The sequence below is a fragment of the Perissodus microlepis genome, chromosome 4 (genome assembly GCF_051167445.1).
Source record: "Perissodus microlepis isolate ML-2025 ecotype Zambia chromosome 4, ASM5116744v1, whole genome shotgun sequence".
Lineage (NCBI taxonomy): Eukaryota > Metazoa > Chordata > Actinopteri > Cichliformes > Cichlidae > Perissodus > Perissodus microlepis.
In genome coordinates this window covers 31616399-31632460 of record NC_140464.1, presented here as the reverse complement: position 1 = coordinate 31632460, position 16062 = coordinate 31616399, and the positions used below count along the sequence as shown (strand labels likewise).

General features: G+C 44.4%; 1 protein-coding gene across 4 annotated transcripts in view; it reads right to left on the bottom strand.

The window, feature by feature from the left end:
- The window catches only part of LOC146389300 (syntaxin-binding protein 4), a 78603-nt gene extending 73567 nt beyond the window's left edge, over positions 1-5036 (bottom strand). For 2 of the 4 annotated variants that reach the window (XM_084927081.1, XM_084927082.1), the window contains exon 1: positions 3625-4105. In XM_084927081.1, coding sequence (XP_084783207.1) covers positions 3625-3767 — 143 coding nt within the window. In that variant the 5' untranslated portion in view covers positions 3768-4105. Of the gene's footprint in view, positions 1-3624; positions 4106-4842 lie in introns of those variants that run through there. The other 2 variants (XM_084927083.1, XM_084927080.1) reach the window with 2 other exon arrangements.
- Positions 5037-16062: the final 11026 nt, after the last annotated feature.

Genomic DNA, 16062 nt, shown 5'->3' with positions numbered 1-16062 from the left:
ATTTTTGACCAGGACATGTCCTTCAACGCACATATTAAACAAATATGTAAGACTGCTTTCTTCCATTTGTGCAAGATCTCTAAAGTTAGAAATATCCTGTCTCAGAGTGACGCTGAAAAACTAGTTCATGCATTTATTACTTCCAGGCTGGACGACTGTAATTCATTATTATCAGGATGTCCTAAAAACTCCCTGAAAAGCCTTCAGTTAATCCAAAATGCTGCAGCAAGAGTCCTGACAGGGACTAGAAAGAGAGAGCAGATTTCTCCTGTTTTGGCTTCCTGTTAAATCCAGAATTCAAAATCCTGCTCCTCACATACAAGGTCTTAAATAATCAGGCCCCATCTTATCTTAATGACCTTGTAGTACCATATCACCCTATTAGAGCACTTCGCTCTCGCTCTGCAGGCCTACTTGTTGTTCCTAGAGTATTTAAAAGTAGAATGGGAGGCAGAGCCTTCAGTTTTCAGGCCCCTCTTCTGTGGAACCAGCTTCCAGTTTGGATTCGGGAGACAGACACTATCTCTACTTTCAAGATTAGGCTTCAAACTTTCCTTTTTGCTAAAGCATATAGTTAGGGCTGGACCAGGTGACCCTGAATCCTCCCTTAGTTATGCTGCAATAGACGTAGGCTGCCGGGGATTCCCATGATGCACTGGGTGTTTCTTCTTCACTCACTATGTGTTAATAGACCTCTCTATTGAATCATCCTTGTTATTTATCTCTGTTTTTTCTTACTTTTTATCTTTTATATATTTTTAAAATCCCCCTCTCGCCCTGCAGGCGAACTTTATCCATCAAGCTCGGGTCCTCTACCAGAGGCCTGGGAACTTGATGATTCTGTGCAGTATCTTTACTGTTCCTAGGACTTCTTCTTCTGGACAGAGATTTGAATTCAATTGAATTGAAAGCCTTTATTATCATTATACATAGTATAACGAGATTAGCTCTACAAAAGTGCACACATGCTTTAAAACATTATAAAAACTATACAATAATTTAACTATATATTTAATACATATAAATACACAGTGCAGTACTGGATGACAGAGACAGACAGGCAGAGAATTGATGATATTTCAGTGCAGATTACTTTTTGTGCAAGTTTAAGTTGTGTATGGTGATGGCTTTAGGGAAGAAGCTGTTCCTGAGTTTGTTCTGGCCCGTATGGATCTGAAGCGCCTGCCAGAGGGCAGTAGGTTAAAAAGATGGTAGCCGGGGTGGGTAGTGTGCTTCAGGATGTTTCTGGCCCTGCTGAGACAAAGGGAGTTATAGATGACAGACAAGGAGGGCAGAGGGCAGCCGATGATTCTTTGTGATGTGTTTACCACCCTCTGTAGTCTCTTCCTGTTTGCCTCCATGCAGCTGGCGTGCCGCATTGTCACTGCATAGGTCAGCAGGCTCTTGATAGTGGATCTGTAGAAGGTCACCAGCAGCGGGGTGATTAGGTGCTCCTTCCTGAGCACCCTTAGGAAGTGTAGCCACTGCTGGGCTTTCTTGACTAGGGCCTTGGTGTTAGCTAACCAGCAGAGGTCCACAGAGATGTGGACACCAAGGAATTTGAAGGACTCCACTTGCTAATATGGTATATGGTAGCAACTTGAAGCATTTTCTTGGCACACTTTGTCCTCCGTAGTATCAACGAAGCATTGTTTACATTCCACAGTCCGACCTGAGTGTTGCTGCTGACAGTGTCCATCCTTTTATGGTACAGTGTATCATCTTCTGATGGCTGCTTCCAGCAGGATAACACACCATGTTACAAATCCCATATCATGTTAAACTGGTTTCAGGAACATGACGATGTTCACTGTACTCACATAGCCTTGACATGTAGTGAAACTACAACAACTGTATGAATATCATCATCATCATCATCATCATCATCAACAACTATCAACGTGGATCAAATTCTCTGAGGAATGTTTCCAGCACCTGCAGTTCTGAAATTATAGCAAGAAACCGCTGACAGAACCATCTGCTGCAACTCACTGAGGGTGAGGGGAGAACAGCACAAAGACAGACTGTGGAAAAGAGCCAGAGATTTATAATAACTAATTATTAAAGGCAGAGTGTTGTTTAAAAAGGTGAGTGAAGAAGATACACTCAGTGCATCATGAGAAACCCGCAGAAGCCTATACCCGGTGCAGTGTAACTAAGGAAGGATTTAAGGTCACGAGACCTGCACTTCTCACTAAGCAGGGAGACATTTATTTGTTCCATGTATAATCTAATATTGGATGTATTATCTCTATTTTTCAGAGATGAAAAATAGTCTTTTCATCTTTTCCAGTGCATCCATGGATTTTTTAAGTCCATCTTCTCTTTCCACAAGTTTCAGCTGTTTTTTCGAACATCCAGACGATTAAAAATGAAACTACCTTAAAAATCACACCGACATCTGCCTGGTTCTGTGTTGGGGGACTTTAATGGGACTCAAACACTTTTTCTTACTACTGAAAAAAAGGTTTGAGTCACCTGATAAAAAAAGGATAACAATACAAACCTGTTGTAGCTACAAGTAAAGGCCCCCTTGCATTATATCAGTGAGGCAAACATTGTGATATCTGAACAATACCAGCTGGATGGTTCATGTGTCAAGAGAAAAAGTATCAAACATTAGTTTTGTGCTCAGCAGTGTAACATCTGTCTTAACATTCTGTTTCCAGGAGCTGCAACTGTGATTTACGCTCCATACTCTTAACAAGACAGAAGCTTCAAACAGTAAGAGAATACAATTGGAATTTAATTAAAGCACCAATGCTGATAGGTAATCTGATTACTCTCCACAAGCACTTCAGCACTCAGCAAAAGCACTTTCGCCTGCATGACTGAACCTGCTGGTAACAGCAGTTATGTCACAAAGACAGCAGCCATAATGACAGCAGACCGCTGATGTCTTGGAGTCCTGAATGATAACAACCAATGTTAATGATGTTCTTCTTACTTCATAACTTTATAAACAGAATTGACCCTTTGACCAAACGTATGCATACTCATGCACAACCTACTTTCCATGAAAATGACAAAGATTACAACAGCTGCTGTTTACATAGTTACTCTCATGTCTGTGATAACCAAGCAGATAGAGGGGTTTGTTTCAAATAAAGCCAGAGCTGCCGTCAGCCTCACCAATGTCCTTCTTCCTACAGCTTCAGTACGAGAAATGAAACTTGGTCACACAAAGGAGACGCTACACTGATGATTACTGTCACATGATCACAGGACATGTGTGAAAAAGGAGCAGACCAAGCTACACAAAAATGATGAAACAGTGCTCAACAAAACTACATGTGCAGTGTCAGTACATGCTAAAGTACATGTACATGTGTGGATGCCAGCTGAAGACAAAAGGTTTAGCTCTAACCAGCTGCTCAGTGACAGCTGTACCAAAATACACAATTTTCAGACGCTTGTAATATCTAAAAAAAACACGTAATTTTCACAGAATATCCCTGGAGATTTATATTATTATGATGATATAAATCATCAGTTGTTTCCTTTTAACATTAATTAATTTCCAAGCAACCCAGACTGACCGAACTCTGTCGTGGGAGCAATGTGAAGATGCGTTTTCCCTGCACGATTCTGCTTCTGTGAATACTTCCTCTGAGCGCCACCTACCTGGTCTTAATGGTGGGGTTCATCCTGAGAGGAAACAGTCCCAAGTCTATGTCTTCGCTGTCAGGGTTAAACTCTAGTGCTCCTGAGACATAAATCAGAAAGTAGTCCCAGAGCTCAGGCAACTTCTGAGAGGAGAGAATCATGAGGGAAACTCGAGGGAGGCTCTGTTTTGGAGAAACAACTAGCTAAAGATGGGTGTCATCCAGAGTGGGGGCCCACAGCAGCGTTCTATCACCTCCCTTCAGCTTGCATTTAAGCGTTCCAGCTGATCCAGCTTCAATGTCCACTCAGCAAATACATTTAGCTGACTGACTCCTTCCCTCGGGACATAACACAAGCACAAAATGAACCGTTCCTCTCCAAACTGCACCACGTCCTCCACAAACAGGACCGGATAGATATATTTATCTGCTTTCCTTTGGAAAACTCAGGAAAATGCTAAAGGTCCTTTTTATTTGGAATGTTGTATCAGTGTAGTCCAATATGACATCTGACAAAGAAAATAAAACAAACAGTCACTGTCACCTCATACATGCTCTCATATTTCACCGAAACACACAGTATACATGTTGTTAGTGTCTGCTTTGGCTGTTTACCTGTTTATTTCAGCTGCTTATTAAGGCTTTAATTAAGAGATAAACGTGACTATTCTCTGGGATTATTAAATCACAAATATATGGAGGAAGGATAAAATGTGAGGATTTTTTTCAAGGAAGCATCTGTTAGACTGGCAGGATGGTCTACCTGGTCACACGACCAATACTTAGCTGGGGGACCAAATGAAATCATGCTTCTACAGTAATTTATGATTATTTCAGGAAAAAAAAAATCTCCATTTAATGAGAAGCATCCATGAAGAGGACCGTGGTGATTTTATGTTATTCTGGAAACAACAGCTTTTCTTACCGTGCCTTCTTTGCCCCTGACAAGTCTGTGACTTTGACCTCAAAGCTGGCTTTTCAAGTTCTCGCGACCTTTTCTGGAATTTATTGTTGGAAATTTGGATTCACCTTAAAGTCACTTGCCTGATCAGTAATGTTGTATGAACACAGGACAAAACTGTCGCTCGAGTCTTCACATTTTAGTGATTCGTTCGTTCCAGTGTGAGATTGAACGCAGCGTAGTCGTGCGCGTCTCCTAGCGTACTCTGCGCACAGAAGAGGCGCAAAGCGCCCACTCTCTAGTCCGTGCCGGGCGCACACGCGCTTGTTCACGTACCAGTAAATGAGCGACAGTCCGTCGAAGCGCTCGAGCTCCCTGCCGCGCTCCTTCAGCAGAGACATGCTCTCCTCAGTGTGAGCCTGCGGTCCGTGCGCTGACTGTGGGGCTGTGTCAGCACTCACCCCCTCACATCAGTGGTGTGGACAGGTGGGGCTTTTCCTGCTGACTGACCGCAGCCCGTCTGTCTGACTGCAGTCCTGCATCTGTGAGTGGGTTCGACCCCTGCAGCAGTGACGCTGCTTAGGAAAAGTTGTCGGGTCGCCGTTGACGGGAGGCTAGCCGACTGGACCAGCTCACAGCAGTCAAATTACGCACATGATACATGAGCGTTGTATCATGTAGGAATCTCTTTTACTTTTAGAAAGCCTTAACAAAGGCAGTCCAAAAAAAGATGTATGGATATTAAGCTGAATTATTGCGTGGTTTGGATTTGCAGCATACCATTCGGTTCAAAAATGTATGTGTTTTTTATTTATGTTTTAAGGTTAGAGCAGTGTCTCTTTTACAATATCAACGAAAGTGCAAATATCCTGGAAATTAGGGCTGACGCTATCAAATTGTTTTAGTAATCAAGTATTCTACCAATTATTCCATCGATTATTCGAGTAACTGCAAAAATACTTTTGACTTATTAATAAGCAATAATTGTAGAACGATCAAGCGTTACTTTTTGTTACAACGTTGCTTTATTGAGCGTGCAGTGAGCACTCACCAGTCAAAACACAACAACCCTGAAAACAGCTACATACTCTCACCGCTAAACAGCCTACTGCTGTAAAGTTATTGCAGATGACGTAAAGCTGCCGTACACCTTGGCTAACATAAACCCATATATGACGATAATAAATATTCAAAATAGAAAAAACACAGGTCTTTCAAAATGAACTGCTCAGTGGTTTGCATTTTAGAAACTGCAGTGTTTTAATAGTTTAACTGCATACAGCATCTGTCAAAAACGAAACCATTTCATTTCATGCCATCTTAAAATGTAATTGTTTAAATAAAACATTTTCTCAAATACAAAAATAAATAAATAATCTAAAGTACAGTAATGTCAAATAAAATGTGCTATACATGCAACCTAAACCTATGCATAAAAAATGACAAACACAAGTACAAGCTTAAACACCAGTGTTGTGCCAAAAAGTGAATGTGGGAATTTAAACAGTTATAAATGATTTGTTGGCCTATAACCTCTCAAATATAGGACAAACATATCTCTCATGAATGAGATGAAGTCGTTTTGAGAACATTCCAATTGTAACCCATTCCTAGCAGGGTGAAGCCTGGAAGCGTCATGGTCCCCGTGTCTCCCCGGCTGACTTTGTTTTTGTTTTGCTCTCCTGTCTCTTCCCTTGGCCGGGCCGGTGCTCATTGCGGGCTCCCGCCTCTGGCCCCCGCGCCTGCGCTCATCATCACATCTGCTGCCGATTCCAGTGGATTAAAGCACTACTTAAGATGGCAGACCTGTGTTATTCTTCGTTGTATCGTTGAGCTATCGGCATCAGTCAACCTGCAGATCCGAAAATCTGAATCGTGAGTTTTGTGCGACTTTTCAGCCACCATTTTAAGTATTACGAAACCAATATCGGAGACAGGCACATCCTTGAAGGAGTGAAAATCTCTGTCATTATCCACGGGGGTTGAGGGTCTCTGCTCCCATCTCCTCTGGGCCCTTGATGACTGGAGGTTGCCATCCCAAAGGAGGTGCTGAGTCCCAGGAATAGAAGGCCTGAATGTTCACGACATGGAAGACTCTCGCGTCTTTGACGATTTCAACTTAACTAACCTGTAGTTGTCATGGCTATGTGCAGGCAGGCACCCAAGAGGACTCACAGAGGCAAGGGTGAAACTCAAAACAAACAGCTTTATTGCCAGTTGCAGATTGAACAGGAGACAACTACACTGGGAAAACATAAACTAACGGGCAGGCAAACAGGTTAACGGAACACACAGTGAAGGCTCCCAGATGGAAAAGAAACAGGAAAAACTTATAAAAGACTTGCATCAGCTTTAGCTTGCTTCATATAATGAATCATATAAGGCTTATATGATTTACTCATGAAAGTTTCACACAAGACAGATACAAACTTTATAAGATTTATATATATCTTTTCCATGTGGGTTGATTGTACGACGTGACAACGAGCAGGGGAAGACGCAGACACTAAATACAAGAGGTGAACAGAACTAAGTGGAAACAGCTGGGAGACACGGCTGACGCTGATTACACTGACGAGACAGGGAGAGTACAAACAGAACACACTGACAAAAGACACAGACCTTCAAAATAAAACAGGAAATGTACAGATTGGACTCAGAGATGCGGTACAGACAGAACAGAGGGAACACATGGGCGGACACAAAACAGAGGGAGCGCAAAACCAAACCTCTTAAGAACCAAAGGGTGTAAACCCAAACGCACAATCAGCACAAACTACAACAAAGGATGATAATAACAACAACAAAATAATAGTAATACAAAATAAACACAAAACGCTGGGTCAAATGACCCAGTACCGTGACAGTAGTTGACCTCCCTGAGCTTCTGTGGCTGTTTTGAGATTTGTTTGTGGATGATACGCCGTACTGAGGCACTGGGTTCACCCAAGAATGGAGAGAACAAGCTCAAACAGTTCACTGATGAATGGTTAACCTCTGTAGGAGTAACTAACTAGTAACTAACTAACTTGAGCTGTCATCTCCCAAACTGCACATACCTCAATCCACTTAGCAATAGTCCACGAACACCAGTAAGTAGACATTACCCAAAATGGTGGAGGAAGTAAGTCCACCCCTGTGGATACCCGCTGGCTTACTGTGACTGGGCTTTATGAGTTGATAAACCTGGCAAGACGTGACGTAGCCCTTGCACCGAAATCTTAGACCAGAAGAAACAAGACTGCATTATGGCTAAGGTTTTAGAGATTACCAGATGACAAGTGGTGGGGGGGTCATGATAGTAACCACACAGTTACCCAGGAGAATCATAGAAGCATAAAGCTTCAGTTTTGGACAAAGGTGCGAGGTGTCATCCAAGTTCAGACGAGGTGACAACTGCAGGTCTCTGAGCCTCTGTTCTGTCAGAATTTCCATAGGGGCACCCTCAGGAGCAGGCAGACGGTTGCGAGACACAGCATCTGGCACCCTTTTGTGCATGCCTGCCTTATGTATAATGGTAAAGTCAAAGTCCGCAAATGCCAAGAACACTGGGCCAAGTGGTTGATGTTGTTGGGGCTTGCCATCAGGTACCTGAGGCTGTTGTGGTCGATGAAGACTGTGACATGAAGCCCCCTGACTTGGGTTAGAAGTGTCCCAAGTGCCCTACTTTTTGCATAAATAGTTTATAGAAATAGTTTGCTGCTTTATAAGAAAGCCCTCCGCAAAGCCAGAACATCTTACTATTCATCACTGATTGAAGAAAATAAGAACAACCCCAGGTTTCTCTTCAGCTCTGTAGCCAGGCTGACAAACAGTCAGAGCTCTGTTGAGCCAACCATCCCTTTAACGTTAACTAGTAATGACTTCATGAACTTCTTCACAAATAACATTTTAATCATTAGAGAAAAAATTACCAGTAATCATCCCACAGATGTAATATTATCTACAGCTACTCTTAGTACCATTGATGTTAGGTTAGACTCTTTTTCTCCAATTGATCTTTCTGAGTTAACTTCAATAATTACTTCCTCCAAACCATCAACGTGTCTTTTAGACCCCATTCCTACAAAACTGCTCAAAGAAGTCCTGCCATTAATTAATGCTTCAATCTTAAATATGATCAACCTATCTCTAATAATCGGCTATGTACCACAGGCCTTCAAGCTGGCTGTGGTTAAACCTTTACTCAAAAAGCATCTCTAGACCCAGCAGTCTTAGCTAATTATAGGCCAATCTCCAACCTTCCTTTCATATCAAAAATCCTTGAAAGAGTAGTTGTCAAACAGCTAACAGATCATCTGCAGAGGAATGGTTTATTTGAAGAGTTTCAATCAGGTTTCAGAGCTCATCACAGCACAGAAACAGCTTTAGTGAAGGTTACAATGATCTTCTTATGGCCTCTGACAGTGGACTCATCTCTGTGCTTGTCCTGCTAGACCTCAGTGCAGCGTTCGATACTGTCGACCATAATATCCTATTAGAGCGATTAGAACATGCTGTAGGTATTACAGGTACTGCACTGCAGTGGTTTGTATCATATCTATCTAATAGACTCCAATTTGTGCATGTAAATGGAGAGTCCTCTTCACACACTGAGGTTAATTATGGAGTTCCACAGGGTTCAGTGCTAGGACCAATTCTGTTTACATTATACATGCTTCCCTTAGGCAGCATCATTAGAAGACATAGCATACATTTTCACTGCTATGCAGATGACACCCAGCTCTATCTGTCCATGAAGCCAGATAACACACACCAATGAGTTAAACTGCAGGAATGTCTTAAAGACATAAAGACCTGGATGGCCGCTAACTTTCTGCTTCTTAATTCAGATCAAACTGAGGTTATTGTACTCGGCCCTGAAAATCTTAGAAATATGGTATCTAACCAGATTCATACTCTGGATGGCATTACCTTGGCCTCCAGTAACGCTGTGAGGAACCTTGGAGTCATTTTTGACCAGGACATGTCCTTCAACGCACATATTAAACAAATATGTAAGACTGCTTTCTTCCATTTGCGCAACATCTCTAAAGTTAGAAATATCCTGTCTCAGAGTGACGCTGAAAAACTAGTTCATGCATTTATTACTTCCAGGCTGGACGACTGTAATTCATTATTATTAGGATGTCCAAAAAACTCCCTGAAAAGCCTTCAGCTAATCCAAAATGCTGCAGCAAGAGTACTGACAGGGACTAGAAAGAGAGCAGATTTCTCCTGTTTTGGCTTCCCTTCATTGGCTTCCTGTTAAGTCCAGAATTGAATTCAAAATCCTGCTCCTCACATACAAGGTCTTAAATAATCAGGCCCCATCTTATCTTAATGACCTTGTAGTACCATATCACCCTATTAGAGCACTTCGCTCTCGCTCTGCAGGCCTACTTGTTGTTCCTAGAGTATTTAAAAGTAGAATGGGAGGCAGAGCCTTCAGTTTTCAGGCCCCTCTTCTGTGGAACCAGCTTCCAGTTTGGATTCGGGAGACAGAAACTATCTCTACTTTTAAGATTAGGCTTCAAACTTTCCTTTTTGCTAAAGCATATAGTTAGGGCTGGACCAGGTGACCCTGAATCCTCCCTTAGTTATGCTGCAATAGACGTAGGCTGCCGGGGGATTCCCATGATGCATTGAGTTTTTCCTTTCCAGTCACCTTTCTCACTCACTATGTATTAATAGACCTCTCTGCATTGAATCATATCTGTTATTAACCTCTGTCTCTCTTCCGCAGCATGTCTTTTATCCTGTCTTCCTTCTCTCACCCCAACCGGTCGCAGCAGATGGCCGCCCCTCCCTGAGCCTGGTTCTGCCGGAGGTTTCTTCCTGTTAAAAGGGAGTTTTTCCTTCCCACTGTCGCCAAAGTGCTTGCTCATAGGGGGTCATATGATTGTTGGGTTTTTCTCTGTATCTATGAAGCGCCTTGAGGCGACTTTTGTTGTGATTTGGCGCTATATAAATAAAATTGAATTGAATTGAATTGAATTGAATAAATTAACTCGCGTACACTGCTGCTGCTTCCCTACCATCAGCATCCTTCTGCATTAAGGCTACTCCTAAGCTCAGATCACACACATCTGTATGGATCAAGAAGGTTTGGGTGGAGTCGTGAAGTTACAGGATGGGCACTGTCATAATGCTCTGTTTTAGCAAGTCTACTGACTCCTGACACCAGTCTGTGTCCTCCCTGTTCAGAGCATGTCCTGCTGTGTGATAACAGCAGTGTGATAACTCGTTAGATGGAGAAACTGTCATATTTGCTTCACTGAGGATGGGGTTATAAACTCTATCACAGAAATGTGGGACTGAGAGAGACACTGAAGTTCAGGCTTTCCACTCCTTACATCTGATAGAGGGTGAGGTCTTAACAACCAGCCTTTCATGTTTAAAATGTCAGTGTGATAACAGAGTGTATCTGTATTTGCTTATTGTAAATCATCTTCATTCTTAACCAAAAATATAATAAAAAGATGTTGTCAATACATCCATTAAACGTGATTTTTAATAAGAAAAATGGCATGAAGTGATGTAATGGTTCAACACAGAACCATAATTCACATGTGATTTTGCTGATATTGTAGCTAATTATGCTTAATCGCTTACTCCTGATCAATATAAAATCATGTATGAATTCATCCAGTATGTTAACTAAGAAAATATAATCCATGAAATCACTGAGAGGATGTAGGATGGGAGGGAGTGATCTAATGTTCATATGTAATGTGATTTTCTATGACAAGAATAACAGAAAAAAGTACATGCAATGAAGTGATTTGAAAGTTTAAACGTTTGTTTCATTCATGTATATGGAAAAGTCAGGTGGTAAGGTTTGGCTGGACATTGGGTGATTAGATGTCAACAGCATGACTGGACGTCACAATGGGTGAGGCCAGATGTCACCTCTGAAGATGTGATGTCGAGAAAGGGTGACCAGATATAAAAGTCAGGTGAAGAAGGACACAAAAAGAAACAGATTAAATAAACAAGTGCCTAAGAATTAGAAACATTCCTCTGAACAGGTGGCTTGTTGTACGTCTCCAAAATGAAATTATGTTGTCACATATTTTTCTGCTGTGACTGGCTTCTGGCTTCAGTGGTGGGATGATACTCAAAACGTCCTCAAAGAGATACCACAGTGGTATTAGCAAACTGACCAGAAGAAGCTGTTGACCCCAGTTATGTGCATGCAACAGACCTCAACATGTGTTTCCTTGTACCTGTGATGACACCTGGGTAGAGGTCACCACTACACACCTTCACCAACAACTTCAGGACTTTTTTACAAAATTTCTGTGGCTGTGGTTGCTGTCTGTCGATGATTAAATGTGAAACAACAGACATTTAAACGTTTTTTTTTGGGGGGGGGGGTTGTTTCTGTATTAAAGCACTCACAGGTCGGAATTTGTATCCTCATAGTGGATGGAATTGATAGCACATCTTTGGGTATCTCCTGAACTGTTTTCCTCCTCCGTCCTTGCACTCAGAACATTCTCCATACATGCACTATATCTTTTCTATGTCACATGTGATTTCTTTCACAAGGTCATCCAGATTGACAGTGGTGTGTCATGGTGCGGGGAAGTGCGGATTTTTTCCACAGTGCTGGGCTCCACCTTCGGGCGGAGACTCCAATCAGCCTTCACACCTGACTGCAATCAAGTCACCGGCATTTAAGACCAGCACTCACAACAGACCTCTGCCAGATCTTCAGCTAACCTGTGTCAGTGCCAGGCCGTCAAGCTCTCATGATGAAATCCTTTAATGTTTGTAATTTTGCTCATAGTGTTTTCTCTCTCCCATAGTTACCTGCCTGGTCATCAATACAATACAATACAATACAATACAGATAAGCAAGTAAGACTTAATGATAAAATCGATAAAAGCAAAAGAGAGGAAAAGGGGAGGGCAAGAAGGTACACTTAAAAGGCATGCTCTAGGACAGCGGTCCCCAACCCCCGGGCCTCGGACCGGTACCGGTCCGTGAGTCGTTCGGTACCGGGCCACGAGAGTTGAGGCTCAGGTGTGAAATGTATAGTTTTCAGGGTTTTTATCGGTTTTCAGCGTTATTTTGTTATCGTTTTTAGCGTTTACTCGGTTTTCCTGGGTCTTTTCACGTGTGTTATGAATAAATCTTCTTTTTTTCGGTACCGGTACTAGTTTTATTTTGCTGTATTTATCCGCGACACCTTAAAGGCCGGTCCATGAAAATATTGTCGGGCATAAACCGGTCCGTGGCGCAAAAAAGGTTGGGGATCGCTGCTCTAGGAGGCTGGGAAGGCTAAGCTAAAAAGGTGGGTTTTCAATGGAGAATTAAGGGTCTGGATCGAGTCAGACGCGCGAATAGTATGAGGGAGGTTATTCCAGAGGTTAGGTGAGACTGAAGCGAAGGCACGGTCACCTCTTCACATTGGGAAAAATACTCACCCTTCATCCTTTATCCCTTCATCGTGGCCCTCCACCTGCCTGTCTCCCTGCCAGAGCTGTTGGACCAAGTACCTTCTCGACTTTATCTAGATCACTACTCACCCGGACCCCTTCGATTCCATCCTCCCACATCGCTTCCACCCCCATTCACCTTCGTGAGAATTTACAAATATAATATCCAGGGAACGGAAATGGCATCCATTTGGTGGAATGACTCACAAGAAACCTAAACAATACCAACTAAAGACTAAGAAACATCACAATAATAAACAAAGTACAAAAGTACCAAACACTGGGTCAATGATCCAGGACCCCTGACAATATGGGGTTCTTCCCTTTGTCCTCTGCAAGATGAGTGGTTTAGAAGATGTTCACAGTTGAGACACCAGAAGGTCAAAGTGCTGCTAAAACCGTGAACCTGCAAACTGGTTTTGGATTTTTGGATTTTTCTTTGCTTCTTTTTTGCTGTGTTACAGTTTAGAATCAAAAACATTTGGGTTTCCACTCAGCACAGAAATAAGCACGTCTTCAGGCATGGGTGTGCTCGTTCTCTCTCTGACCTTTTTCCTCACAGAGATCAGAACAAGGTCAGCATTAGCCCAGGGTAAACTAATTAGTTCAGTATAATTGATTCTGCTAAAGCTAAATTCCATCCATCCATCCATCCATCTTCTTCCGTTTTATCCGGGCCCGGGTTGCGGGGGCAGCAGCCTAAGCAGAGAAGCCCAAACCTCCCTCTCCCCAGCCACCTCCTCAAGCTTATCCGGGGAACACCAAGGCGTTCCCAGACCAGCCGAGAGATATAATCTCTCTAGCGTGTCCTGGGTCTGCCCCGGGGCCTCCTCCCAGTGGGACATGCCCGGAACACCTCACCCAGGAGGCGCTCAGGAGGCATCCTTGTCAGACGGCTGAACCACCTCAACTGGCTCCTTTCGATGTGGAGGAGCAGCTGCTCTACTCTGAGCCCCTCCCAGAATGCTGAATTTCTCACCCTGTCTCTAAGGGAGAGGCCAGCCACCCTTCGGAGGAAGCTCATTTCTGCCGCTTGTATCCGCGATGTCGTTCTTTCGGTCACTACCCACAGCTTGTGGCCATAGGTGAGGGTAGGGATGTAGATCAACCGGTAAATTATTTAACTGCCTCAGTGACCTCGCCCCCAGAAATTGGTGGGTCATCCCCCTCATCCCCAGACTCTGCTTCCTCCTCGGAATACGTGTCAGTAGGATTAAGGAGGTCCTCGAAGTATTCCTTCCACCGCCCGACAATTTTCTCAGTCCAAGTCAGCAGCGCTTCACCAGCACTATACACAGTGCAGGTAGAGCACCGCTTTCACCTCCTGAGACGCCTGACGGTTTGCCAGAATCTCTTTGAGGCAGTCCGAAAATCTTTTTCCATGGCCTCTCCGAACTCCTCCCACACCCGAGTTTTTGCTTCAGCCACTGCCCGAGCCACATTCCGCTTGGCCTGCCGGCACCTATCAGCTGCCTCCGGAGTCCCACAGGCTAACCAAGCCCGATAGGACTCCTTCTTCAGCCTGGTGGCTCCCTTCACCTCTGGTGTCCACCATTTGTTTTGGGGGTTACCGCCACGACAGGCACAAACCACCTTGCAGCCGCAACTCAATGCAGCAGCTTCGGCAATGGAGATCCTGAACATGGTCCATTCGGACTCAATGTCCCCAGTCTCCCTCGGAATGCTGTTGAAGCTCTGCCGGAGGTGTGCGTTGAAGATCTCGTGGACTGGGGCCTCTGCTAGACATTCCGAGCACACCCTCACTACGCATTTAGGTGCACCGGGTCTGTCCAGCGTCCTCCCCCGCCACCTGATCCAACTCACCACCAGGTGGTGATCAGTTGACAGCTCAGCCCCTCTCTTTACCCGAGGGTCCAGAACATATGGTCGCAGGTCTGGTGATACGATTACAAAATCAATCATTGACCTGCGGCCTAGAGCGTCCTGGTGCCACGTGCACTTATGGACACTCTTATGTTCGAACAAGGTGTTTGTTATGGCTAAACTGTGATTTGTACAGAAGTCCAATAACAAAACACCACTCAGGTTCAGATCAGGGAGGCCGTTCCTCCCAGTCACGCCCCTCCAGGTCTCACTGTCGTTACCCACGTCAGCGTTGAAGTCTCCCAGCAGGACAACAGAGTCTCCAGGTGGAGCACCCTCCAGCACCCCACCCAGGGACTTTAAGAAGGCTGGGTACTCTGAACTGCCACTCGGCGCATAAGCGCAGATGACAGTCAGGACCCGTTCCCCGACCCTAAGGCGCAGGGAACAAACCCTCTCGTCCACTGGGAAGAACCCCAACGTACATGCAGCAAGCTGAGGGGATATTAGAATTCCCACCCCAGCCCGCCACCTCTCACCAGCGGCAACTCCGGACTGAGACAGAGTCCAGCCCCTCTGCAGGAGACTGGTTCCAGAGCCCAAGCCATGCATTGAGGTGAGCCCGACTATATCTAGCCGGTACCTCTCAACCTCACTCACTAGCTCAGGCTCCTTCCCCACCAGAGAGGTGACATTCCATGTCCCAATTGCCAGTCTTGGTAGCTGTGGATCAGTCCGCCAGGGCCTCCACTCCTGGCCGCCGCCCGGCACACAATGCACCCGACCCCTACGGCACCTCCTGCAGGTGGTGGGCCTGCGGGAGGATGGGCCCATGCCCCCTTTTTGGGCCGTGCCCAGCCGGGCCCCATGGACTAACGCCCAGCCACCAGGCGCTCGCCCTCGGGCACCTTCCCCGGACCTGGCTCCAGAGCGGGGCTCCGGTAACCCCGCAGGGTAAACTGTTCCCTCTATGTTTTCCTCATAAGGGTCTTCTGAATCGCTCTTTGTCTGGTCCCTCACCCAGGACCAATTTGCCATGGGAGACCCTAACAGGGGGCAAAAGCCCCCGGACAACATAGTCCCTGGGATCCCTGGGACACACAAACCCCTCCACCACGATAAGGTAGTGATTCACGGAAAGCTAAATTGCTTTAATAAAATATCCTGGATTAAAGAAGCTTAAATTGAGGACATTCACTTTTTAACTCCTTATGAAACATACAAATGTAAAAACCTTTGTATTATTCTACACTAGTATGAATACAGGCTACTCTAACCTTTTTACAAGTAACAGACCCTTGGGGC